This window comes from Cannabis sativa, chromosome X (genome assembly GCF_029168945.1).
Source record: "Cannabis sativa cultivar Pink pepper isolate KNU-18-1 chromosome X, ASM2916894v1, whole genome shotgun sequence".
In the NCBI taxonomy this organism is placed as follows: domain Eukaryota; kingdom Viridiplantae; phylum Streptophyta; class Magnoliopsida; order Rosales; family Cannabaceae; genus Cannabis; species Cannabis sativa.
The window spans coordinates 21,773,674-21,800,860 of record NC_083610.1 but is presented as its reverse complement, the minus strand read 5'-3'; the positions used below and the strand labels follow the sequence as shown (position 1 = coordinate 21,800,860).

The window sequence follows — 27,187 nt, the reverse complement described above, 5'->3', positions numbered from 1 at the left end:
TGCGTTGGAAAGATAAGAAAGAGATCTAAAACGTTTATGTTTTGACTTTTTCCAAAATATGATCAGAACATAGTCGAATTTAGGCTTGAACTTTCAGCTTTATTCTCTTTCAAAATTTTCTCTATTTTATAGATCACTGTTTTCCGAAATTTGTCCAATTTATACATTCCAAGTGTAGAAACCTGAAATCAAAGAAAACAAGCGTAATTCTATTCTAAAAATAATAATAAAGAAGGAAAACAACTATAAAATGTGATCCAAAACTTAGGCTAAAAATAGCCTAACAGTCTTCATCTTTGTTAAGGCCACTGTTGAGAGTTAGTTAGTTTGTTATAAAGTTTGTTATTGTTGTTTGGTTGTTAGCTTGATTTCTGGTTTTCTGTTATAGCAGATTGTTTAATTTCTTTCTCTGTATAAATAGTTTGTAACAATCTTTGATCAATGAGATTGTCTTTTCTTCTCCATTCTTTCTATAGTTCTTTCTCTCTTTCTTTCTCTTTGTTTCAGCTCTGTTCTTTGATTTAGTTCTAATGGCATGGAGATCTAATATGGTATCAGAGCAGTGGCCTCCGCTCAATGCAAACATGGCTACGGTTAGACCTGCAGGTATCACCAACAATGGCGCAACAGTCACAAACACTCAAGCTTCTCAGAACAGAGGATCTCACAATCAAGAACCTGTGCACTTCAATCATAGCATCTCGATTCGTCTCAATGACCACAATTTCTTGCTGTGGAAACAGCAAGTTCTTGCCGCCATTAGAGGAAATCGACTCTTGAAGTTCATCAAGGAACCACCACCACCGGAGTTTGCCTCTGATGATGATCGTACTCAAAACAGAGTCAGTCAAGTCTTCTTCGACTGGGAAGTGCAGGACCAGCTATTAGTTTCGTGGCTCTTATCATCAATGACCGAAGGTCTTCTCACGAGGATGGTAGGTTGCAACTCGGCACTTCAGATCTGGAACACCTTGGAGAAACATTTCACGCTGCAAGTGTCTTCAAAAATTCTGGAGTTTCGCACAAAACTTCAGAACCTCAAGAAAGGGACACTAAGCCTCAACGATTATCTACTGAAAGTGAAACAGCATGTCGACCTTCTCGCCTCCGTGGGAGAAACCTTAAGTGATCGTGATCATGTCGCAGCTATTTTCAAAGGTCTTTCGAGCGAGTACGATACTTTCGTCATCTCTACTAACACTAGAGTTGAACAGTACTCTGTAGGAGAGATCGAAGCTTTGCTTTTGGCTTCTGAGTCCAGAATCGAAAAATCAGGGAAGGAAGTGGATATGAGTGCTAATCTCATCACTGATGATCAAGATTCGTTGATCGAGGCTAATATCGCATGGAGACGATTCAAACAACAGTATGGGCGTGGAAATTTTCAGTCCAATAGAGCTGGTCAATTTGTAAATTTCCTCAATAACAGAAGTTTCAATCGTGCAGGTGAATCTAACTTTGCTTCTGGTCAGAATTCTGGTGGTAGAGGTAATTTTTTCCAGAATCGAGGGGGCAGGTCTGGAATGAATGTGAACAATAAAGTTCAATGTCAATTGTGCTTGCGATTTGGTCATACAGCACACGACTGCTTCTATCGCTTTGATAAGTCCTTTTCAGGTTCTCTGTCTGGTGCTACTTCAGGTAACAATGCTTCGATGCAGACACATTTACCACAAGCAAATATTGCTACAAACAGCAGCATAGAAGATGCAAATTGGTATCCGGACTCGGGGGCAACTAATCACTGCACTCCTCAAGTTCAGAACCTTGCAAATTGTTATGACTATGGTGGACAAGATCAAATGTATGTAGGAGATGGTACAGGTTTGTCAATAAAGCATATTGGTCAATCTTATTTTATTCCTGAGCATTCTTCTCACTCTCTTGTTCTAAATAACCTTCTTCATGTGCCTGAAATTACAAAAAATCTCATTAGTGTTGCTAAGTTCTCTAAGGATAACAATGTCTATTTTGAATTTCATGCTGATGTTTGTTATGTTAAGGAGGAAGTGAGTCATACCACTTTGCTGATGGGGAGACACAGGAATGGCCTATATACTTTTGACCAATCCCAAATAGGTCCTATCTACTCAATCCCTGACCAAGCCAAGACCACCAACTACAGTCAGCCAGTTCACTCTCAAACCAGCAGCAGTAGGGACTACCAATCGTCCAAGTCTAAGTGTACATTCATAGCTACTCTAAATAACTCCTCTGTCACTGTGTCAAATTGTTTCAAATGTAATGCCAATGTTCAAAACAATTTTACTTTGTGGCACAATAGACTAGGACACCCCTCTGAAAAGATTGTTCAAACTGTTCTTAAGTCTTGTAATGTCCCTATTCTTAATAAAGATTCTCAATTTTCTGTTTGTTCAGCTTGTTGCCTTGGAAAGATTCACAAATTTCCATTTCCCAAAGCATCTACTACTATTATTTCTGAGCCACTTCAATTAGTGGTCTCGGATCTGTGGGGTCCTTCCCACACAACTTCCTTTAATGGATATAAATACTATATCCATTTTGTGGATGCTTATTCAAGGTTTACTTGGTTGTATCTCTTGAAAAATAAATCGGATGCCTTGAAAACCTTTCAACACTTTAAAGCTGAAGCTGAATTACAATTAGGCAAATCTATTAAAACTTTACAAACAGATTGGGGGGTGAATATAGGTCCTTTACATCTTTTCTTGCTGACAATGGGATCCACCATAGACATCCTTGTCCTACCACTCATCAACAAAATGGTCTTGCTGAAAGAGGCACACCAGATGCCGGTACATCGGGTACTGGCACACCAGATGCTGGTGCATCAGATACTATCACACCAGATGCTGGTTCTCCACTACAAAGAGGTTCTGTTTTACCAGACACCAGGCCTGCACCTGCATTCTCATCTCCAGCAGCCTTACCTCTTCTATCTGGCTGCTTAAATGCCCCTGGCAAAAATAATGCTCATAGGATGATGACTCGATCTAAGCTGGGAGTGTTTAAACCCAAAGCATTCATGGCTTTAAGAGAACCAACATCACTTAAGGAAGCTCTTCAACAGGAGCATTGGAATAATGCAATGGGTGATGAAATTCTTGCTCTTGCAAGAAATAAAACCTGGATTCTTGTGAAACTACCTGAAGGGAGACAAGCCATAGGATGCAAATGGGTCTACAAGAAAAAGGAAAATCCAGATGGTAGTGTTCTGAAGTACAAAGCTAGATTGGTTGCAAAAGGGTTTCATCAACAAGCAGGTTTTGACTTCACTGAAACATTCAGTCCTGTTGTTAAGCCAGTTACAATAAGAGTTGTACTAACTCTTGCTCTCTCCAAGGGCTGGTCTGTGAGACAACTCGATGTCAACAATGCATTTCTAAATGGTGATTTGCAAGAGGAAGTTTACATGACTCAACCATCAGGCTTTGAAATTCCTGGTCAAGAGCACTTAGTGTGCAAACTAAACAAGGCTTTATATGGACTCAAACAAGCACCTAGAGCTTGGTTTGACAAGTTACAACATAGCCTAATTTCCCTTGGCTTCATCTCTTCAAAGTCTGATCACTCACTGTTCATTAATCAGTCCTCTCAATCCACAACACTAGTTTTAGTGTATGTTGATGATATTTTAGTAACAGGGAGTGATGAGGCTACTGTAACTAAGTTGATTGCCACACTGAATACTCAATTTTCCCTTAAAGACCTTGGTCCACTTAGGTACTTTCTGGGAATTGAGGTGAACTACACAGATTGTGGCCTTCATCTTTGTCAAACTAAGTATGCCAAAGACTTGTTGATCAAAGCTCAAATGTTCGGGTCCAAGCCCTCTCCAACTCCTATGATAAGTGGCCTGCGCTTGTCAGCTCATGAGGGGGAACCTCTTGATGATGTTCAGATGTATAGGTCGATTGTAGGTGCTTTACAATACCTTACAATTACTAGACCAGAGCTGTCCTTCAGTGTGAACAAGGTGTGTCAGTTTATGCAAAATCCTCTATCTACACATTGGCAAGCTGTGAAGAGGATACTTAGGTATGTGAGTGGTACACTGAGTCATGGCCTTCATTTTACTAGACCTGAATCCTATGATTTGACTGCTTTCTGCGATGCTGATTGGGCATCAGATCCAGATGACAGGAAGTCGACTTCGGGTTATGCTATATTTCTTGGTTCCAATTTGATTGCATGGAAGAGCAAAAAGCAACAGACTATTTCTAGGTCCAGTACTGAGGCAGAATATCAGAGTGTTGCTAATGTTACAGCTGAACTCACTTGGCTTCACTACCTATTTTCTGAACTTAACATTCAGCTTCCTCAGCCTCCTACTGTTTGGTGTGATAATCTTAGCACTATAATGCTCACACAGAACCCGGTTCTACATGCTAGGACAAAGCATATAGAACTTGACCTATACTTTGTGAGAGAGAAAGTGATGAACAAAATGCTAAGTGTCAAGCATGTTGCTGCCATTGATCAACTTGCAGATGGCTTAACCAAAGCCATTTCTAGTCAACGATTCTCAACATTCAGAAGCAAACTCAAAATTGAAGACCTTTCAATTATGAGTTTGAGGGGAGATGTTAAGACCACTGTTGAGAGTTAGTTAGTTTGTTATAAAGTTTGTTATTGTTGTTTGGCTGTTAGCTTGATTTCTGGTTTTCTGTTATAGCAGATTGTTTAATTTCTTTCTCTGTATAAATAGTCTGTAACAATCTTTGATCAATGAGATTGTCTTTTCTTCTCCATTCTTTCTATAGTTCTTTCTCTCTTTCTTTCTCTTTGTTTCAGCTCTGTTCTTTGATTTAGTTCTAATGGCATGGAGATCTAATAATCTTCAATAGCCAAAATTCAAAATTATTTTGTCCTGTTAATTTTCCCATTTTGTACTTGGTTTATCCCATGATAAGTGATCCACACTCACCACACCAATTTGTTGAGAAATTGGGTTCTGAAATCACCACAAAATTTGAAACAGATCAGAAGATCAATAACACCAATATGTTGTGAATTGTATACGTCATTAATTCGATCGTTTGCTTTGTAGAAACTACCTGTAATAACGAACTTGTGTTAGGCTATTTTTAGCCTATGTTTTGGATCCAATTTATGTGCATTTTTAGCTGTGTTGGGACGGAATTACGCTTGTTTTCTATGTTTTCAGGTTCTTTGGAATAAAAGAAGTCTCGGGTGCAGAAATTCGTTAAAAGGCGTGCTGAGCCGAAGAAAACTCAATTTTTGAGTTTTTGTGCATATCTGGCCGCGGCTAAACACAACTTGGCCGCGGCTAGATCTCAAGAATTCGAAAGGCATCAGTCGCCGCGGCGATGAAGAGGCTCGCCGCGGCGAGTTACGAGATACAGAAAGCACCCAAAATTTCAATATTCTCGCCGCGGCGAGAGGAAGCTTGGCCGCGGCGAGATCCCGTACGGACCAGGGGCATTTTCGTCCATCGAACCCTAAATTTCAATTATAAATAGAAAACTGCGATTGAAAGTCAGGGAGAGCGATCAGAAACCCTAAAGTACAGCTGAGAGCGGCAGGAAGAGCACAGAGATTCAAGTGAAGATCCAGAATTCATCCACCAACAGTTCTTTTCTTTATTCCTCTTTAATTTATTTATGTTGAATATTGCTATAGGAATGGTTATGGATTTGTTTCTGAACTAAATTTCCCATTTAGGGAGGATGATGATTGTTGTTTAATGTTTTGCCTAGTTAATGTTTAATTACCATTCCTCAATTCTTGTGTGTGAAATTATCTTAGTTTGTTCTTAATTTCATGTTTAAGATTGATCACCTTGTGCATGCTCTATGATCTCAATTCAAAATCTGAAAAGTGAGAATTGAGAATGCTAAAATTAAGATAATCAATGTTCTATGTGAAACGAAAGTATTTGCATGACTTATGTGACGAGTAGATTATTGCTTAATGCTGATTTCATGTTAGTTTAATTAAGGAATTAATTAGATAACATGTGATTTAGAATCTAGAAGATCTGAAAGGAGCTAGGTTATTTCATAATCTGTCATTCACTCCAAGAATAGGATAGTAATTAAGCATTAACGATTTGGGTAAACAACAACAGGATTCTCCTCCCTATTGTCTCATCTTGCTCAACTTTAAATTGTGTTATTAAGTTTTCTGAATTTCTTTCATATTTTACTGTTTTTAAATCATAATTGCTTTTGATTTACCGAATAGAATCATAAGTATAATTTAGTGGTACTTAATCCAATTCCCTGTGGGATCGACCTCACCTGTGTGAGATTTACTACTTGATTGCGTATACTTGCGTAGTGTTTAAAATTATAGCAACAACTTGCAAAATGAATTTCTTTACAATAAAGAGATTCGTTTCGTTGTTCACTCACCTCACCTTATCTCATTGTGGTGCTTTGTAGAAGTTTTATTTGGCAGTACGAAGTATCTATCCCAACATATCATAAAACTTACCATCTCCAGGACAACAGACCATAAGTTCAAAAAGGTCACGTTCGGGCACTAATCAAAAGCACATACATTCATTAAAGAGGTGATTTTCTATTGTTTTATAGGGAAAATTGGCACGAATAAGATTTAGATCAAATAAATAAAAAAAAATGAAAAAAAAAATAAAGGTATGTTGTATCAAATCAACTACCTTCGCTGATAAGGATAGTCTGTGCTATGAGTTTCTCTTCCACAATAGTGGCTAAGGCAAGAAAGTATGAGATTTTTGCTACACAAATAAGTTAAGAGAAACTTTTACCAAGTACCAAATATGAGCATTGCTAATAAGCATCAGTGGTGTCTAATACTTTTTATAAGTGACACCTTACAATTGGTTAACGACATTCTTTAAAGGTTATTTTTTAAAATTATATGGATCCAATACTTAATTACACCAATAGCAGTATAATACAAAAAAAAAAAAATAAACTAGATACCAATAATATTTTTTAACAATTCTTACCGTATATAGTTGATGGGAATTACCTAAAATATTATTGGGTGATTTACAATGCACTCCCTTAAAAGAGATGTATTGATGCACCCTTAACTTATTTCGTCATTCAAAAAAAATTTTTAGTCTATTTTTTTTTCATATTCATGTACGTTATAGCTATTTAAGATATTCTACAAAATTTTGAGAAATTCGGAATAATTTACAATATAGAAAACAATGTTCAAACAGTCGATTTTACACGCGTATAAAATAAAATAGTCACGCGTGCAATACACTGTTTGAACATAGTTTTCGGCGTGTTAAACTTTCTAAATTTCTTAAAATTTTGCAGGATATCTTAAATAATTATAACGTACATGACCGTACATGACCATGAGAAAAAATTTAACAAAAAAATAAAGGGAAATTTGATTTTCTATACTTAAAAAACTTTAGATTTTTTTTCTTAAACCAATACATTTTAAACTACAAAAAATATGACACTTTTTTCAAAACCCCAAAAATACCCCTCTCATAACTCAAACCCTTTCTCTCTCCTCCCTCAAACTCTCTCTGCATCTATGGCCGACTGCTCCAACCCTCCACGCAACCCCCCAACCATCATCACCCACCCACCCACTGACTGCCCCAACCCTCCACGCAGCCTCCCTCTCTCGGACCACCCAACCCTCCACGAAGACCCAACCGGCCGAACCTTCCACGAAGACCCAACTGACTGCCCCTACCCTTCACGAAGACCCAACCGGCCTGCAACAAATCACCGCACCACCACCTCCGACCCAGCCCATCTCTCTCGGACCACCCAAACGCACCACCACCCCCACCGGCTCTCTTCCTCTCTCTCAAATTGAACAAAAAAAAGAAAAAAAACCCAAGGGTCCGATGGTCGGACCATGACCCACCCATCGGACCCCTGGGTTTCTTTTTTTTTTTTGTTCGATTTGAGAGAGAGGAAGAGGGGGGCTTGGTCCGATGGGTCCGATTGGTCTGACTCCATCGAACCCCTGGGTTTTTTTTTTTTTTGTTGGGTTTGAGAGAGAGGAAGAGAGAGAGGGGCTGCGTGGAGGGGTATTTGTGGGATATTAGGAATGTGGTCATATATGACTAATATTATTAAGTATGTATTTATAAAAAATTTAAAGTTTTTTAAGTATAGAAAATCAAATTTCCCAAAATAAATTTGGATGCTAAAATAGATAGGGGTGGATTAATATATTCATTTTAAGGGTGCATTGTAGAATTTTCCAATATTATTTTGCCCAAACAAAACTTCAAACAATAAAAGTGGAGGAAGGGGCAGCAAGTTTGACGTGGTGGAGGGGCAATTTCGTAATTTACGAACCCAACATCCCATCCCATCCCATTGGTCTATAAATAGAGGTCTAGGGCTCGAAATCCATTTCTTTTAGTCTCTCTGCGAGAGAGTTCTCTCCATATTTACGCAGTTGGATCTTTCTCTCCCAAAAATTACAAAAAACAATTTCATCAATTTTTATTTTTAATTTTAATTTTCAAAAAAAAGGAACGAAATTAATTGTAGCCGCCAAAACAAAACTTCACCAACTCAAATTTCTGCTTCACTCTCTCAAAACCCTAATCGATCGCCATGGATATCCGATTCCCTTACTCTCCGGCTGAGGTAGCCAAAGTCCGTACTGTTCAGTTCGGAATACTCAGCCCAGATGAGATCGTAATTCTTCATTCATATTACTACTACTCTTTTTCGTTTATTCTAATTCATGTATATGTATTTGGGGGAATTAGAGATGTATTTGATGTTTGTGTGTTTGATTTGCAGAGGCAAATGTCGGTTGTACAGATTGAGCACGGTGAGACAATGATGGGAGGTAAACCTAAGATAGCTGGGTTGAGTGACCCTCGACTTGGTACAATTGATAGGAAGATGAAGTGTGAAACTTGTACAGCGAATATGGCTGAGTGTCCTGGTCATTTTGGACATCTTGAGTTAGCTAAGCCTATGTTTCACATTGGGTTTTTGAAGACTGTTCTTAGTATAATGCGTTGTGTTTGCTTCAATTGCTCTAAAATAATGGTTGACGAGGTATTACTATAAGATTCAGTTGTTTTTTTGCTTTTGTTGGTTAAGTTGTTTTAGCTAATTTGAAGTGATGATTTATGAAGTTTAATTTTTTTTATAGGATGACCACAAATTTAAGCAAGCTATGAAAATTAAGAACCCGAAAAATAGGCTCAGAAAGATTCTGGACGCTTGTAAAAACAAGCAAAAGTGTGATGGTGGTGATGAAATTGATGTTCAAGGTCAAGAAACTGAGGAACCTGTGAAAAAGAGTAGGGGTGGCTGTGGTGCTCAGCAACCAAAGCTCACTATAGATGGAATGAAAATTATTGCAGAGTACAAAGCTGCTAGGAAGAAAAGTGATGACCAAGAGCAGCTTCCTGAACCTGTGGAAAGAAAACAGACCCTTACTGCAGAGAGGGTAATGGATATCTGGTTCTACAAGATTTTAGTTATGAGTGTTAGTACTAATGACATGTTACACTTATACTTTATTGAAAATTTTTGCAGGTTCTTAGTGTTTTGAAGAGGATAAGTGATGAGGATTGTCAGCTTTTAGGGTTGAATCCAAAGTATGCTCGGCCAGATTGGATGATTCTACAAGTTCTTCCTATACCTCCACCTCCGGTGCGGCCTTCTGTGATGATGGACACATCTTCTAGGAGTGAGGCAAGTTTTCTTTTGCTACTGTATTGTTTTTTTTTCCTTGACAGCTCTAGTTCTTACAAAGATTATTATTTTAACTCTTTTGTCTTTGTTGAGTTCAGGATGATTTAACTCATCAATTGGCCATGATTATAAGGCACAATGAGAACCTAAGAAGACAGGAGAGAAATGGGTCTCCAGCTCACATTATTTCAGAGTTTGCTCAGTTATTGCAGTTTCACATTGCCACATATTTTGACAATGAGTTGCCTGGATTGCCAAGGGTATACCTGCTTGAAATCATTTATATGATGATTCATCTAAGCATATTTATATGTATTTTGGTGTCATATGAGTTTATTTTATGTGCATTTGCTGAAGCTTTCTTTGCTTTCCAGGCCACACAGAGATCAGGGAGGCCAATTAAATCAATTTGCAGTAGGCTTAAGGCAAAGGAAGGTCGAATTAGAGGAAATTTGATGGGGAAACGAGTTGACTTTTCTGCACGAACAGTTATCACCCCGGACCCAACAATTAACATCGATCAATTAGGAGTGCCATGGAGTATTGCTTTGAATCTTACGTATCCAGAGACTGTGACTCCATATAATATTGAGCGGTTAGTCTTCTTTTGCAGAGTTTCACTTTCACCTCTTATGTAGTTTTCCATATCAGGTTTTAATAGGGTGCTTCTTTATGGAGCTTCAGGTTAAAGGAGCTTGTTGAGTATGGGCCCCATCCCCCACCTGGTAAAACTGGTGCTAAGTATATCATTAGGGATGACGGACAAAGGCTTGATCTTCGTTACTTGAAGAAAAGTAGCGATCATCATTTAGAGCTTGGATATAAGGCACGGTTCACATTTCCTAGGTTCTAAATTGTGTTTCCATCTTTAGGACCGTTTTCCAATTTATACTTATTGTGGTTGCAGGTTGAGCGCCATCTGAATGATGGAGATTTTGTTCTCTTCAACCGTCAACCTAGTCTCCACAAAATGTCTATTATGGGGCACAGAATCAAGATCATGCCATATTCAACATTCAGGTTGAATTTATCGGTCACCTCTCCATACAATGCCGATTTTGATGGTGATGAAATGAATATGCACGTTCCTCAGTCATTTGAAACAAGAGCAGAAGTTCTGGAGCTTATGATGGTGCCGAAATGCATTGTATCCCCTCAGTCAAATCGGCCAGTAATGGGAATTGTCCAGGATACACTCTTAGGTTGTCGTAAAATCACAAAGAGGGACACATTTATAGAGAAGGTTAGTGATTGAGAAGATAGGCTCACAATTAAATGTTCTCAGTATCTTGTATTTCCAGTAATTGATGCGAGTCTAATCTTTTTAAATTTGTTGCAGGATGTTTTCATGAACATTCTGATGTGGTGGGAGGATTTTGATGGAAAGGTTCCTGCTCCTACGATTTTAAAGCCACGGCCTCTCTGGACTGGAAAACAAGTTTTTAATCTTATTATTCCAAAACAGATAAATCTTAACAGAACTTCTGCCTGGCACTCTGACACAGAAACTGGAAATATAACTCCAGGGGATACATTTGTTAGAATAGAAAAGGGAGAGCTTCTATCTGGAACTCTTTGCAAAAAGGCTCTTGGGACATCTTCAGGAAGTCTTATACATGTTATATGGTATGCAATTATCTTTTTTTTTTGTGCATATGCAGCATGTCGAACTTTAACACTTTTAATTTAATTGGAATTGTAAGATTGCACTGTTTTGTTTATAGGTGGTCATAGATGAAATTTCGGAGAAACAAAATTTTATTTTTCATAAATACACAACAGTGAACTTCAGCCATTATGATGATTATATATCCATTCTTGGATAGAAAAGCACAGTGAATGGTGTCATAGCAGTCTTAAACTGTTGTATATTTTTAGTTTTCTTGAGCTTCAACTGTTTTACTTGAAACCTGTTTGATTCTTTGTCAATGCTGTGCACAGGGAAGAGGTTGGTCCAGATGCTGCTCGTAAGTTTCTGGGTCATACACAGTGGCTTGTGAACTATTGGCTTTTGCAGAATGCTTTTAGCATTGGTATCGGAGATACTATTGCTGATGCATCAACTATGGAAAAAATTAATGAGACCATTTCGACGGCCAAAAATGATGTGAAGGAACTTATCAGAAAAGCCCAGGAGAAAAAGCTGGAGCCTGAACCTGGGCGGACAATGATGGATTCGTTTGAAAACAAAGTGAACCAGGTGCCTGGATAACTAATATGTTACTTGGTTTGACATTATTTTATTAGCTTTTCTCTGCCTTCTGCTGAGAACTAATATGTTTGGTGCCTTTAGGTCTTGAATAAGGCTCGTGATGACGCTGGAAATAGTGCCCAAAAGAGTTTGTCTGAAAGCAACAATCTTAAAGCCATGGTTACTGCAGGGTCCAAAGGAAGTTTTATTAATATCTCACAGATGACTGCTTGTGTGGGGCAGCAAAATGTAGAGGGCAAGCGAATACCTTATGGGTTTATAGATCGGACACTGCCGCACTTCACAAAAGATGATTATGGGCCAGAAAGTCGTGGCTTTGTTGAAAATTCATATCTACGAGGACTGACACCTCAGGAGTTCTTTTTCCACGCTATGGGTGGTAGAGAAGGTCTTATTGATACTGCTGTGAAGACTTCTGAGACTGGTTACATCCAGAGGAGACTAGTTAAGGCTATGGAAGATATTATGGTAAAATACGACGGGACTGTTAGGAACTCATTAGGTGATGTTATTCAATTTCTCTATGGAGAAGATGGTATGGATGCTGTTTGGATAGAATCGCAGAAGCTAGATTCATTAAAGATGAAAAAAGCAGAATTTGAGAGGGTGTTCAGATACGAGTTTGATGATGAAAATTGGAATCCAAATTACATGTTGCCTGAACATATTGAGGATCTTAAAACCATCAGAGAGTTCCGCAATGTATTTGATGCTGAAGTACAGAAACTAGAAACAGACAGATTACAACTTGGAACTGAGATTACAACCACAGGTGATAATTCTTGGCCATTGCCTGTGAACTTGAAGAGGCTTATTCAGAATGCACAGAAGACCTTTAAGATTGACTTCAGAAGGACTTCAGATATGCATCCTATGGAAATTGTGGAAGCTGTTGATAAGCTTCAAGAAAGGCTGAAGGTTGTTCCTGGGGATGACTTATTGAGTGTTGAGGCTCAAAAGAACGCTACGTTGTTTTTCAACATTTTGCTCCGAAGCACTTTTGCTAGCAAAAGGGTACTGGAAGAGTATCGGCTTACTCGGGAAGCATTTGAGTGGGTTACTGGAGAAATAGAATCTCGCTTCTTGCAATCACTTGTAGCACCCGGAGAAATGATTGGTTGTGTGGCTGCACAATCTATTGGTGAACCTGCAACTCAGATGACTCTCAATACCTTCCATTATGCTGGTGTGAGTGCAAAGAATGTCACTCTTGGTGTTCCCAGGTTGAGAGAAATTATAAATGTGGCCAAGAGAATCAAAACTCCATCTCTCTCTGTCTACTTGAAGCCTGAAGCAAATAAAACCAAGGAGAGGGCCAAAACAGTTCAGTGTGCTTTGGAGTACACCACTCTCCGGAGTGTAACTCAAGCCACAGAAGTGTGGTATGATCCGGACCCCATGAGCACAATCATCGAGGAAGATGTTGATTTTGTCAGGTCTTATTATGAAATGCCTGATGAAGAGGTCAACCCAGATAAAATATCTCCTTGGTTGCTTCGTATAGAGTTGAATCGTGAAATGATGGTGGACAAGAAATTGAGCATGGCTGACATTGCTGAGAAGATCAACCTTGAATTTGATGATGATTTGACTTGTATTTTTAACGATGACAATGCTGAAAAACTGATCCTTCGGATTCGTATCATGAATGATGAAGCTCCAAAAGGGGAATTAACTGACGAGTCTGCCGAGGATGATGTTTTCTTAAAGAAAATTGAAAGTAACATGCTGACAGAAATGGCTCTTCGTGGTATCCCAGATATTAACAAAGTCTTTATCAAACATGGTAAAGTAAATAAGTTTGATGAGAATGATGGATTTAAACCAGAGAATGAGTGGATGCTGGATACAGAAGGTGTTAATCTATTAGCAGTTATGTGCCATGAAGATGTTGATTCCAAAAGAACAACCAGTAATCACTTGATTGAGGTTATTGAAGTTCTTGGTATCGAGGCTGTTCGTAGGTCACTTTTAGATGAATTGCGTGTTGTTATTTCTTTTGATGGATCTTATGTGAACTACCGGCATCTGGCTATCCTTTGTGATACCATGACCTATCGTGGACACTTGATGGCTATTACTCGACATGGAATCAATAGGAACGACACTGGTCCAATGATGCGATGCTCTTTTGAGGAAACTGTGGATATTCTTCTAGATGCTGCAGTGTATGCTGAAACAGATTGTTTGAGGGGTGTGACTGAAAATATAATGTTAGGTCAGCTGGCTCCTATTGGTACAGGAGCACCTACCTTGTATCTCAATGATGAGATGCTGAAAAATGCTATTGAACTGCAGCTACCTAGTTATATGGAGGGCCTTGATTTTAGTATGACACCTTCACGTTCTCCAATGTCGGCCACTCCTTACCATGATGGTTTGATGTCACCAAACTATCTGCTGAGCCCAAATCTCCGTCTGTCTCCCATTACTGATGCGCAATTCTCGCCATATGCTGGAACAATGGCGTTTTCACCTACTTCATCCCCTGGTTACAGCCCATCATCTCCAGGCTATAGCCCATCTTCCCCTGGATATAGTCCAACCTCCCCTGGTTATAGCCCAACTTCACCTGGATATAGCCCCACTTCACCTGGGTACAGCCCCACATCTCCAACCTACAGTCCTAGCTCTCCGGGCTATAGTCCAACAAGTCCTGCCTATTCTCCTACAAGTCCATCTTATTCACCCACATCACCAAGCTATAGCCCTACTTCTCCAAGTTACAGTCCAACTTCACCCAGTTACAGTCCAACATCTCCAAGTTACAGTCCAACCTCACCAAGTTACAGTCCGACCTCACCTGCTTACAGCCCCACTTCCCCTGCTTACAGTCCCACCTCCCCAGCATACAGCCCAACCTCCCCATCTTACAGTCCCACATCCCCTTCATACAGCCCGACCTCACCTTCTTACAGCCCTACATCACCTTCCTACAGCCCAACATCACCGTCCTACAGCCCTACATCTCCGTCCTACAGTCCAACTTCACCAGCCTACAGTCCAACTTCTCCTGGTTATAGTCCAACCTCGCCAAGTTACAGTCCAACCTCACCAAGTTATAGTCCAACATCTCCAAGTTACAATCCTCAATCAGCAAAATACAGTCCATCATTGGCTTATTCTCCAAGCAGTCCGAGGTTGCCACCAGCCAGTCCTTATAGTCCTACATCTCCAAATTACAGGTGAGTTGGGTTAAAAATATTGGGACCTATATTTTTATCGATTGCATGGCTGCGATTTCAAATTATTTGACTTAGTTATAAACACAACATCTTATATGGTTGAGCTTTTCCTTTTTGTTGCAGCCCAACATCGCCGTCGTATTCACCTACATCTCCATCTTATTCTCCTTCTAGCCCCACATATACTCCCAACAGGTAAGTAGCTTTAGTAACCTTCTCAAGACTTTATACTGAGAATGTTGGAATAGCTTATGTTCTAATTCTGTCTTCATGTAACTAACAGCCCATATAACTCTGGTGTTAATCCGGACTATAGCCCAAGTTCTCCACAATACAGGTAAAAAACAAAGACAAAACATCATTTTCCTTAAACCCTTAACTTGTATCAAATAGAGTTGTTATTTGTATCTTCAACTTTTATTTTCCCTTCTTTGCAGTCCAAGTGCAGGGTATTCACCCAGCCAACCTGGGTACTCACCAACTTCTACGAGTCAATACACCCCACAAACAAGCGATAAAGACGATAATGATGATAAGAGCACTCGTTGAGCCCCTTTTTTCCAGTTCTTAAAATGGAATGGGGAGATTATTCAAAGGTCAGTTTCTATAATTGTGAGAATACCATATATGTATAAAAATTGTTTGAGCTTGTAATGGGTTGGTTCAAACTGATGTTTATATGTATTATGCTGAGCAGCTTTATTGGGTAAGTGGACTTAAGATCTGTTGGAACCTTGGCCAAAATGGACCACTCCACTTCAGACCTAAAGGACCCAGCTTTTTCTGAGAAAGTTCTTTTGTACTATACTGGATATGAGTTGATTATAACAATTTGGGACTGATGATACTAATTCCAAAAGACATAACAACCACTGCTTATTAAATTTCTCTTAAATGCAACATCCTTTTTGGTATTCTTCTACTATTACTACTATAGTCCAAAAATATTGATTGAGATGAGGAGGGTCTATGTATAACTTGTTATATTTGTAAGAAATTTATTATAAGAAAACAACTTTAGAATTTTGCATTAGCACCCCCTATGTTTTAATGGTATTTTTGTTCTCTTTTCTAATTTTTTAGTATTGTACTTGAATATTTCTGTTTTATTACCATTTTGTCAACTCAAAGTTCAGTAGTTGGATATTTCTTTTACTTGTTTTAGGACACTCATAAATGATTTGCCAATAAAGTGGCTGCCAATCGTAATAAAGTGGCTGCCAAAATTCTAACTATTTTTAGTTAAACTCAATACAATCAGAAATTTAGACTCTAAATATCATTAATAATGTCCATTTACATAAAACATATCCCAATGTCTCAACTCTCAAGTGAGCTATAGGTGGAGTTTCCAAAAATAACAAGAAAATGTGTGAATATGTGGTAGTTGTGGTAGGTATAATTATTTGATGAGCATTGTTATTGAATATTATTGGTGCTCAATATTTTTTATAGGTGGCGCTCTACGATTAGTTCACGATATTCCCTAAAAATTATTATCTGACCCGATACTTAATTATATTATTGACACCGAGAAGAGTATTAAACACCAATAATACTTTTTAGCAATTCTCTTTAGATAATAATAATATATATATACACTACACATATAAATTATATAACTAACTCAATCTAGTTGACTTTTGATATATTCTTCCTTGTAGGCTATTTCATCTTCACACTAATACATGTCTAAATTTTGACCACTACAAACATAAAGGTAGTATGTTTGGTAACATATATAACAACTACATATACTATAAAACTTAGATATTGACAGTTTCATTAAACTAAAAAAACATAAATAAAGCCAAGTCCTAGACTTAATTTGCCGGCTGGCTCCAAACTCATATACTTGTTATTTTTTATATACATATCATAATATACACACATATGTATATATAACATAATTTCCCTATATTTTTTTAATTTTGGGCCGGCATTATTGAGCTCTTCCAATGAAAAAGTCAATAATATTATATCACATTTACTTCTTCCTACAAAAACACACATATATATAGAGAGAGATAATATTTAAGGTGGTATTATTATTTGTACTTAGAAACTCAAAATGGAGAAACTAAAGAAGAAGATAGCAAAGCTTTTTCCTCAAGCAGTGACTTTCACAAGTCCTCCTCCAAGCCCAAGAAAGGTCCCTAATGCTTTACTACTAGTCTCTCTTGTCCCTGCTGAGGCTAGACTTAGGCCCAATTATGGTACTAGCTTTGATACAAAGGAGCCTTCTTCTCCCAAGGTCTCTTGTTTGGGCCATGTTACAAAGCCCAAAATCAAGCCCAAGTCCAAGCCCAAGGAGTGTTTGTTCATCAAGATTTTCAAGGGACAGAGAACAAGAATAAAAGGAGGTGGTAAGGATCATAGGAGTGTTGTTAAGAAAGTGCCTTCATTGGGCCTTATGAAGAAGTTTGAGAGTGGGCGTGGTGGTGTTTTATCGGATTTTGAATGGACGGCCCATTTAGCTGTTTTGGGCCCAGATTCTGAAAATTGCCATATTGAGATTGAGTCAAAGAAAGAAGTCAACCTTTGGCAAAGAAGGAATAAGCCAGGTCCTCCTCCTCCTTTGCTTCTTCAAATGTAGTCTTATCTATTTAATTCAAGGCATAAAAGAAATAAAAAGCTTTTATAGATTTTATAAGATTTGATTTTTATGATCTTGAATGTGTTTTTCATTTCTTAGCTTTATTATTGGATGAGACTAGAGAAGAAATGGATTTTGAGTTGAATTGAATGGTAGATTTATATATGAATGCAAGGTGTATAATGTGGACCCCACTCAATAACTCAATAGATGACTATTGTGGATAATGAAAGTGACTCAATTTCAATGTGTCTTCATTTCAAACAAGATACATTTTTTTTTAGAGATAACCCATAATCTCAAACTCTAAATATATTTTATGTCTTTATTAATCGAGATGCATAACCTTAATGTTTTGAAAAATAGTAACAATTAAGAGAAGGTTTTATTTCAAATATTAGAAAATGACTTCTTAACCTTTATGATAGAATAGGAAGCAACCTATATGGACAACAAGACAACGACAATAGTAAAATTCAAAAAATGACATAAAAGGGTATCTCTTAAAACTTATCTTTTTCTTTTTGGTGTGATAACTTTTGCATCATAATAAGAATAAGAAACCAATACAATTTTTATTCTTAACCTCTCTCTATGTCACTATTAACTAATTGTATCCCTAGATTTGTTATGTGTTATGTTTGTTCTTTGGATTCTTAGCTTAGCTTGTATTTATACATGTATAATGTATTTGCTTTATATTTGAGAAGAAGCAAAAGAAAAATACCTTTTTGTGTAGCATTAACCAATCAAGAAAGAATGAAATAATTCAAGGAAGAGATAATGAAAAAAAAAAAAACCAATTAAGAAAGAAAGAATCTTGAATTGGCCCAATAGAATTGTGAATCACATTGACCAATCTCAAAAGAGAAGTAAAAACCAAATATTCCTTGCTTGTTCTTATTCTTCTCCAAAATATGAAACTTTTTGGATTTGAAAAAGATAATACTATTGAAATATAACTTTCAATTTTTAATTAGAGTAAAGATTAGTTTAAATTCAATATTGTTTTCACTAAACACATAGAGAGCTATATTTATCAGTTATAATGATTGATGACAAGGAAAGACATGTATAAACTATTGTTATTTAGGGCTTAAAAAGTGCCAAATAGTTTCTTATGAAAATTTGTAACTTTTGAGATAACACCAATCACAATGCTTATTCAAAAGAATCACAAATAAAATAATAGTAAAAACTAAAAAAGTACCTTTTTTTAATATTCTTTTCTGAAGAAGTTGTTTGATTGGAATGGTATCAATATAACCATTAGGTTATTGTGAGCTTTGGATAAAAAGGAAAAGTTTTCTTTAGGTTTTTTGGATAATTTTTTTATTTGTTTTGGCATTAAGGGTATTTTTTTTTTCAAGATCTATATATTATAGTTATAAATTTTTAAATTTTTCTTGAATAATATACCGTATAAAAAAATAAAGTTTAAATAGTTTGATTACATATGTATGAAAAAAAAAATAAGAGAATTAGCCTATATACTATTTTTTTAATTTTTTTTTTTCAAATTTACGGTTTAGGTTTCTAAAGTGGTTGCAACGCTACTTGCAACCGAAATTTCTATGTAGAATTTTATAAAAATGCGAAAAAAACTGTTTTGAATTGTAAAAATAAAAAAGCCCCCAAAAAATATTCATATGTGCAATAAAATATTTAAATCTTATTTTTTGATACAATAAACTTTTCAAATTTTTTTAAAAATTTACAGACAACTCTAAATTATTACATAAACAATTATTAACAATAATTAGACTAATTTTTTTAAATAGTGGAACAGATAAAAAATCTACTAAAATAATTTTTTAAGGTTGTATATTATAAACGTACTCATAACTTTATTTATTTTCAAAAAAAAAAGAAAAAGAATAGTAACTATATCATACAAAAATAGTAGTAGAAAAAGAAAAGAAAAGAAAATCAAGTTGTTCAAGCATAGTAAGTTGCATAGTTTAGTCCAAAAAGAGAAGAAAACAATGTGATTCATATGACTATTACTCTACTATGTCTCTATCTCTATCCAAAACAAAAGTCACCTAATTTAAATATCTTTTGTCAATAATAAGACTCTATAGTTCTATTTATAGAAAAATATAATATAAAATAAAATACTGATGATGAAATTACAGTCTGGCAATTATGATCCCAACGACTACTATCCCATGGACCCAATCTACCACCATTCCCATTATGACAATTGGGACCATACATTTCACTTTATTTCTATTTTATTTTAATTTTATTGTCTTTTTCTCATAATTAAAACTATATTTATATGATAATTTAGATTATTATTTAAATACCATATCATCAATCAATCTTTTCTTATTTTATAATTCTTCTTATTCTTATGAGAACGTGTCCCCATTCCCCTCTAAGATACTCAAAATGTTTTGGTAAATAATCCTCCATATCTTTCTCTTAACAATAAAACCCTTAAATTTAGATTCATGTATAAAGTAATTAGCGGCATAAGTACTTAAATTTAACTTTCCATTGCTGATAAACAGTTAAGTTTAATTTGTGACAGTAATAATACATAAATTTAACATTTGTAATTTCTCAAATCACAATTGCACCGCAAAAACTTAAAACTGTAAAAATTATATCGCAAAAATATGGTGCGACATGGTTTAGGCAATTTATACAATCATCATTATCAAATATTGAAAAAAAAATTAAAAGATTAGTCTAATAAAATTTCAATAACTAAACAAAAAAACTATTTTATCAATTTTTTAATGTTATAACATATATGCTAATGAAATTATTGTATTAAATTGTCTCCAAAAAAGCTATATGATATATATATATTATAAATTAAATATGTTAATTAGAAAAATAAAAAATGATTATATAAATGTTTCTTAAATTTAATTATATAACTTGGATTTTATAAGTATATGGGTTACTCATATATGAAAAAGAAATCATAATGTAAAAATTAATATTTTTGTAATATTTAATGTGGTACAATTTGAACTATGGTTATTAAATTTAAGGCTACAAATTGTACCGTACTATACAATTTGACGAAAATGCTAACCGCAACTACACTCTAAAAAATTTTAAACTATATTTTTTATACACTGTGGTATGGTGAGTGCGGTTTGTGTGATGTGGACACACCAAAACTTATGTCTCCAATATTTTTATTATTTTGAAATATATAAAGTTTATTTTGTCATTTAATAAAATTCGATAATTTTTATAAAATAAAATTAGTAATTTTTCTTCTGAATTTTTACATGTACTAAATTATGCCCCTAAATGATTTAGTATATATTAAAGTTTGAGGAACATGATTTGGTAGATATATGATTTCGTACATATACAATCACTGAAATAATAAAAAAATAAAATTAGACAAAAATTCTTAAATTTAACAATCTAAATAGCTCATGCAGAATTTCTAATAGCCAAAAAAATTTAGAAGAATAATTTAGCACATAAAAATTACTAATTAGCCAATATAATATAAAAAATAGTAATTTTAAGAAAAACAAATGGAAAGAGAAACGGCTAACGTTAAACTGATTGATTCGAAAACTCCTCCTCTTTCCATAACCAAACAATACAAAGCTTGAATCTTTTCGGTTTTGTTGGGTTCGAATCGGTTTTGGAGTTTCCATAAATCAAAGAAACACGCTTTTTGAGTTTCCATGGCGGATCCTGATTCTTCGGAGGTAATTTACCTCCATGGCGACCTCGACCTTCACATAATCGGAGCTCGTAGCTTACCCAACATGGACGTCGTTTCAGATCACTTTCGTCGTTGTGTCACCGGTTGTGGAACCATAAAATACGGTAGAAGTTCAAAACCAGATCCCAACGAATCCTCCGACGGTGGCAAACCTCACCGGAGAATCATAACCAGTGACCCTTACGTAACCGTTAATGTCCCTCAAGCTACTGTGGCTCGTACACGTGTCATCAAGAACGCTCGAGAACCCAAATGGGATGAGAAATTCACTATTGCATTGGCTCATCCACTCGTTAATCTCGAATTCATGGTTAAAGATGATGATCTCTTCGGTGCTGATTTAATCGGTACGGCAAAGATTCCAGCTTTGGATATTTCGAGCGGTAAAACGATTAGTGGGTGGTTTCCGATTTGTGGGTATAATGGGAATCCGCCGAAGCCTGATACGGCGATTCATTTGGAGATGAAATTCACTCGTTGTGAGGAAAACCCTTTGTACCTTCACGGTGTTGCCGGAGATCCGGAGGAGAAAGGAGTTAGACAGACTTATTTCCCGGTTAGGAAAGGAAGCTCTGTGAAATTGTATCAAGATGCTCATGTGTCTGATGAAATGCTTCCAAGAATTGAGCTTGATGGTGGGAAGGTTTTTACACAAGAGAAATGTTGGGAAGATATTTGTTATGCTATTTCTGAAGCTCATCATATGATTTACCTTGTTGGTTGGTCGATTTATCATAAGGTGAAACTTGTTAGAGAACCCACTAGACCATTGCCTAGAGGTGGGGATTTGACACTTGGTGATTTGCTTAAGTATAAATCTGAAGAAGGGGTTAGAGTTTTGTTGTTGGTTTGGGATGATAAGACTTCACATGATGCTTACTTGATTAATACGGTGAGAATTGTTAATAGATTTTGCTTTGTAGTATCTTATTGAGATGTTTGTTTTGTTTTGTTTCAGGAAATTTGCCTAACTAACAATATGAAAGAGTATAATTTTTGGTAGTTCGTGACACCAAACATATAGTTATTTTGCTAATAATTTTTTTTGGGATGTTATTTTGCCGATAAATTTTTCGATAATTAATTGATATAGATTTTTCTTTTCGAATGATTTGGTGATTTGTAGTATTATTATTGGGATGTTTGTTTTGTTTTGCGAAATTTGCCAAACTAACAACATGAAAGTTTATAGTTTTTGGTTGCTCGTGAGACCAAATGTGGTTATTTTGCTGATAAATTTTAATTGATAATGATTATTTTTACAAAACACTCTCATTTGTTTCCAAGAAATGGAAATTGATTAATAATGGTGAAATGGGGGTTTGATTTGAGTGATGCAGGCAGGAGTAATGGCAACACATGATGAAGAAACAAAGAAGTTTTTCAAGCATTCTTCGGTTATTTGTGTGCTTGCGCCTCGCTATGGAAGCAGTAAGATGAGTTATATCAAACAACAGGTAAAAGCTTCTTATCTCAATCATTATCTAGTAATTTGGTTGGTTGGTTATAAGTAGTTGTGATTGCATTGGTTTTTGATGGAATATGTTCTCTAGTTTTCAAGACATTCTTACAACTATGTTGTCTTACAGGTTGTTGGAACTGTATTTACACACCATCAGAAATGTGTTCTTGTGGATACACAGGCAGACAGAAATAACCGTAGGATAACTGCATTTTTAGGAGGCATTGACCTTTGTGATGGTCGTTATGACACGCCACAACACAGACTATTTCGCGATCTTGACACTGTATTCAAGGACGATTTCCATAATCCTACTTTTCCTGTAAGTAGTTCTCTGCAATTTTCTATAAACTTGGTTTTAAGTAGTGCTGAAAATCTCTTGATTTGATAATCGAATAACTTTTCTCTGGTGCTAGGCGGGAACCAAGGCTCCAAGGCAACCATGGCACGACCTGCATTGCAGAATTGACGGGCCTGCAGCATATGATGTTCTTATAAACTTCGAGCAGCGTTGGAGGAAATCAACAAAATGGACAGGGACGGTGTTCTGTAAAAAAGTTGCACATTGGCACGATGATTCCATGATAAAAATAGGACGTATCTCATGGATACTTAGTCCTTCCATGCCTGAATCAAAAACATCAAAGGATAAGGCTGCTGTTACAATTGTACCCGAAGATGATAAGAAATTATGGGTTTCCACTGATAATGAAAGTTGGCATGTTCAGGTAGGATAGTGAATCTTTTTCTAAATACATTATTGTGTATTATTAGCACTCTTTGATCTAATCTAATTAGGATGAATCTTCATTATGCAGATTATGAGGTCAATTGATCAAGGATCAGTAAAAGGATTTCCCAAAGTAGTTAAAGATGCAGTTGCTCTGGTATGTATAATTTCATATCTCATCTATTGATTTTTGCTTATAGAAAGGAAAAAACTGAACTTGCTGATGATGCATTGTTGGGATCACAGAACCTTATATGCGCGAAGAATCAAGTAATAGACCGAAGCATTCAATCGGGATACATCCAAGCGATCAGATCTGCTCAGCATTTCATCTATATCGAAAATCAATATTTTGTTGGGTCATCATATGGGTGGCCAGATTACAAAAATGCAGGTGAAGCTGACACACATTTGTTTGGTTCCATGGATTACTATGCTTATTCATTGGATTCTTAACTTAAAGCTTTTGTAATTTGGCAGGAGCTGATAATCTAATCCCAATGGAATTGGCCTTAAAGATTGCTAGCAAAATTAGAGCTAATGAGAGATTTGCTGTTTATTGTGTTATACCAATGTGGCCTGAAGGTGATCCAAAGTCTGCTCCTGTGCAAGAAATCCTCTATTGGCAGGTTTATATCATCCATTGAACTGATTTTTTTTACGCAGTTGATCGGTTTTCCTTACTTACTTTCAACTGTTGTGTTCTTTATGCAGAGCCAGACAATGCAAATGATGTATGAAGTTATTGCAAAGGCGCTTAAAGCAGCGAAATCGGACTTAAAACCTGAAGATTACCTCAATTTCTATTGCCTTGGTAACAGGGAAGATTTTGAAGAGGTTCAGTCGAGTACAGATACTGCTGTGGTAATTTAAATGGCCCCTTTGCTTTAAATTTTCTCACCCAAATTAAGATTTGCATAATTAAGAAGATGAATTAACATGTTGGTTAATGTTAAACACTTCATTCCAGGTCAGTGAATCACAAAATCGTAGGCGATTTATGATCTATGTTCATGCTAAAGGTATGATAGTAGATGATGAGTATGTCATTATAGGATCTGCTAATATCAACCAAAGATCTCTTGCTGGTACAAAAGACACTGAGCTAGCCATGGGTTCATATCAACCTTATCATACTTGGGCAAGAAGGAAAAGACATCCCCGCGGTCAGGTTAGTTAGTTTCGACTTTTCATCTCTCTTTTTTCGTGGATTTTCTGCATAAGTTTTATGCTGCTTAGGCCTTTGTGAGCTTATCACTTTCAATAATCTAACTGTACCTTTATTGTTATCAGATATATGGATATAGGATGTCCCTTTGGGCTGAACATCTTGGCAAGTTGGATCACTGCTTTGAAGAGCCAGAAAATTTAGACTGTGTGAAGATGGTGAACGACATTGCCATACGAAACTGGAACAATTTTATGACTGAAGAGTTCACACCATTACAGGGACACCTTCTGAAGTATCCTCTACACGTAAATGAAGACGGAAAGGTTGTTCCCTTGTCTGATTGTGATTCATTCCCAGATGTTGGTGGTAAAATAATCGGAGCTCATTCTGCGACTCTTCCCGATGTACTCACCACGTAAACCCGACCCTACGACCCTACTCATTGTTCATAAAATGACTGTTAATGGGGGTAATTGGTATGTTGTACCCTTTACTAGGTTGTTGAGTTTCTATCTTGATTCATTCTTTTCTATTTTTCGGTCAGCCCCGCCCCGCCTTGCCTCGCTAGATTGGTTTCAAATTGTAAATTTGTGTAATTCATAGTTGAAAAATGTTGGTACTTGGGGGAATGAATGTATTTTCAAACATGTTTCATGTATTTGTATTCTTGTGAATTGGAGAGGAATCACAACAATTATTTCTGTATTACATAGCAGTCTAATACAGTTGCATTTCAAATCCTGTTGATTGAGCTAGTCCCAGTAAGCTTCCTTATTTTCTTCTCTCTCAGTTCGTCTCTCAATCTAGCCGCCTCCTCCCATCGCCCTCTCTCTTCGTACAAACTCGCCATAGTTATGTACTGTCGAGCATTGTTAGGGTCCACCAACACCAATCTTTTCGCGATTTCTTCTGCAAGTTCTGTATTGTTATGCATTCTACAAGCACCGAGGAGAGCGCCATAAACATCTTTCCCCGGCTGCACTGGCATGTTCTTGATAAACTCAATAGCCTGGTCTACAAACCCTGCTCGACCGAAAAGATCAACCATACAAGCATAATGCTTATGCCTTTTCTCCACTCTATATTCCTCCATTTTTTCAAAGATTTGGCAGCCTTTTTCAACCATACCAGCATGACTACATGCAGACAACAAACACAAAAACATAACACCATCAGGGTATAAACCGAAGCCTAAAAACCGCGAAAAGATCTCAACTGCCTCATTTGCATGCCCATTCATTCCATAACACTTTATCATAGCACTCCATACTTCTAAGCTCTTATCTCTGGTTTGAACAAACACTTCTCTGGCAATGCTTACTCGACCGCAGTTTCCATACATTGAGATGAGGCCACTGCTTAAAGCCGAATCCAAAACCATCCCCGACTTGATAATGTAAGAATGAATCCACAAGCCAACTCGAATCCCCGATGCTTGGACACAAGCCGGAAGAGTGCTAACAAGAGTGGAGTGATTCACACAACATGTTTCATCTCGTAGCAAGGTACAAAAAACCTCAAGGGCTTCATCCACGAATCCGTTTGCAACATACCCCGAAATCATCGAATTCCAGCTTACAATATCTTTCTGAGCAATACCATCAAACACTTTTCTTGATACATTAACTTCCTGACACTTAGAATAAAAAGTTACAAGAGCATTCCCAACAAACAAATCCGAGTAAAGACCAGACAAAACAACATGTCCATGCACAACTCCACCATTCTTCCAATCTTTCATAGCACCACAAGCCTTCAACACATAAATGTAGGTGTAATTATTTGGTAATAAACCACTTTGCCTCATTCTACAATACATACCAATAGCTTCAACAAAAGGACCACATTTAGCATAACCTTGAATAACAATATTCCACAAGAAAACATCTCTCTTAAGCAAACTATCAAACACCTTCTGTGCATCTTCCATGCTTGAGTTTTCACAAGAGTGCTCAATGTACTTGCCAACCAATTTAGAAGCAGTAAATGGGTTTTGGTTATGACCACAAATAGTTATGTGGGCATGCATTATTTTGATGGATTTAATGTTTTTACAATGTTCCAAGGAGTAAGTAAAATAATGGGAGTCCCTAAGGGTATGGAGTAAGTAAAATTGTAACAATCTAAAGGTTACCCTTCTTCTTGATACCTGAAAAAGTACACCTAATTGAGTTTGCATTATCAGTAAAAAAAAAAGATAAAAGGCCGTTGATATGTCACTGCAGTGATAATTGGTTAAGTAGTCATGTCATTATTTTATTTTTCACGTGTGGTAAAACTCAATAAAAAAATAAATTTACAACCGTGTAAACAATTCAAAGACTATTTTTAACATGCTAAAAAGTTCAGGATAGTTCGAGCGGCAAAAATCCTAAGTAGGTACTTAACTAGATAAACAAACAACAAACAAATAAACCAGATATCCATTTTAAAACTACATGCCGTTCTGTACATATTTATAAAATAAACGACATTATT

At 36.4% G+C, this 27,187-nt stretch overlaps 4 protein-coding genes across 4 annotated transcripts; 3 read left to right on the top strand and 1 right to left on the bottom strand.

The window, feature by feature from the left end:
* Nucleotides 1-8,354: 8,354 nt before the first annotated feature.
* On the top strand, nt 8,355-16,113 carry LOC115702770 (DNA-directed RNA polymerase II subunit RPB1). The gene is made up of 15 exons (XM_061106912.1): nt 8,355-8,624; nt 8,733-8,996; nt 9,094-9,393; nt 9,483-9,636; nt 9,735-9,901; nt 10,016-10,236; nt 10,326-10,467; nt 10,549-10,884; nt 10,981-11,267; nt 11,583-11,841; nt 11,935-15,038; nt 15,162-15,233; nt 15,322-15,375; nt 15,476-15,634; nt 15,736-16,113. The coding sequence occupies exons 1-14, from the start codon at nt 8,541-8,543 to the stop codon at nt 15,585-15,587; spliced, it is 5,556 nt and encodes a 1,851-aa protein (XP_060962895.1). The 5' UTR covers nt 8,355-8,540; the 3' UTR covers nt 15,588-15,634; nt 15,736-16,113.
* Nucleotides 16,114-17,109: 996 nt separating this feature from the next.
* Nucleotides 17,110-17,634, top strand: LOC115694673 (uncharacterized). The gene has a single exon (XM_030622017.2). The coding sequence runs from the start codon at nt 17,110-17,112 to the stop codon at nt 17,632-17,634; it is 525 nt and encodes a 174-aa protein (XP_030477877.2).
* Nucleotides 17,635-21,009: 3,375 nt separating this feature from the next.
* On the top strand, nt 21,010-25,447 carry LOC115702790 (phospholipase D delta). The gene is made up of 10 exons (XM_061106911.1): nt 21,010-22,238; nt 22,687-22,803; nt 22,936-23,130; nt 23,225-23,536; nt 23,627-23,695; nt 23,785-23,932; nt 24,019-24,167; nt 24,253-24,402; nt 24,509-24,709; nt 24,832-25,447. Exons 1-10 carry the CDS (start codon nt 21,306-21,308, stop codon nt 25,126-25,128), a joined length of 2,571 nt encoding a protein of 856 aa, XP_060962894.1. The 5' UTR covers nt 21,010-21,305; the 3' UTR covers nt 25,129-25,447.
* Nucleotides 24,833-27,063, bottom strand: LOC115702791 (pentatricopeptide repeat-containing protein At2g33760-like). The gene has a single exon (XM_030630226.2). It carries the CDS (start codon nt 26,886-26,888, stop codon nt 25,443-25,445), a length of 1,446 nt encoding a protein of 481 aa, XP_030486086.2. The 5' UTR covers nt 26,889-27,063; the 3' UTR covers nt 24,833-25,442.
* Nucleotides 27,064-27,187: the final 124 nt, after the last annotated feature.

Bases quoted from the DNA above. Each gene is read 5' to 3' on its own strand.
- LOC115694673 (XM_030622017.2), top strand. From the start codon at position 17,110: ATGGAGAAACTAAAGAAGAAGATAGCAAAGCTTTTTCCTCAAGCAGTG.
- LOC115702770 (XM_061106912.1), top strand. From the start codon at position 8,541: ATGGATATCCGATTCCCTTACTCTCCGGCTGAGGTAGCCAAAGTCCGT. The intron at 8,625-8,732 runs GTAATTCTTCAT...TTTGATTTGCAG, and splicing joins TACTCAGCCCAGATGAGATC to AGGCAAATGTCGGTTGTACA. The intron at 15,234-15,321 runs GTAAGTAGCTTT...TGTAACTAACAG, and splicing joins CCCACATATACTCCCAACAG to CCCATATAACTCTGGTGTTA.
- LOC115702791 (XM_030630226.2), bottom strand. From the start codon at position 26,888: ATGCAAACTCAATTAGGTGTACTTTTTCAGGTATCAAGAAGAAGGGTA.
- LOC115702790 (XM_061106911.1), top strand. From the start codon at position 21,306: ATGGCGGATCCTGATTCTTCGGAGGTAATTTACCTCCATGGCGACCTC. The intron at 22,239-22,686 runs GTGAGAATTGTT...TGAGTGATGCAG, and splicing joins ATGCTTACTTGATTAATACG to GCAGGAGTAATGGCAACACA. The intron at 23,933-24,018 runs GTGAAGCTGACA...GTAATTTGGCAG, and splicing joins GCCAGATTACAAAAATGCAG to GAGCTGATAATCTAATCCCA.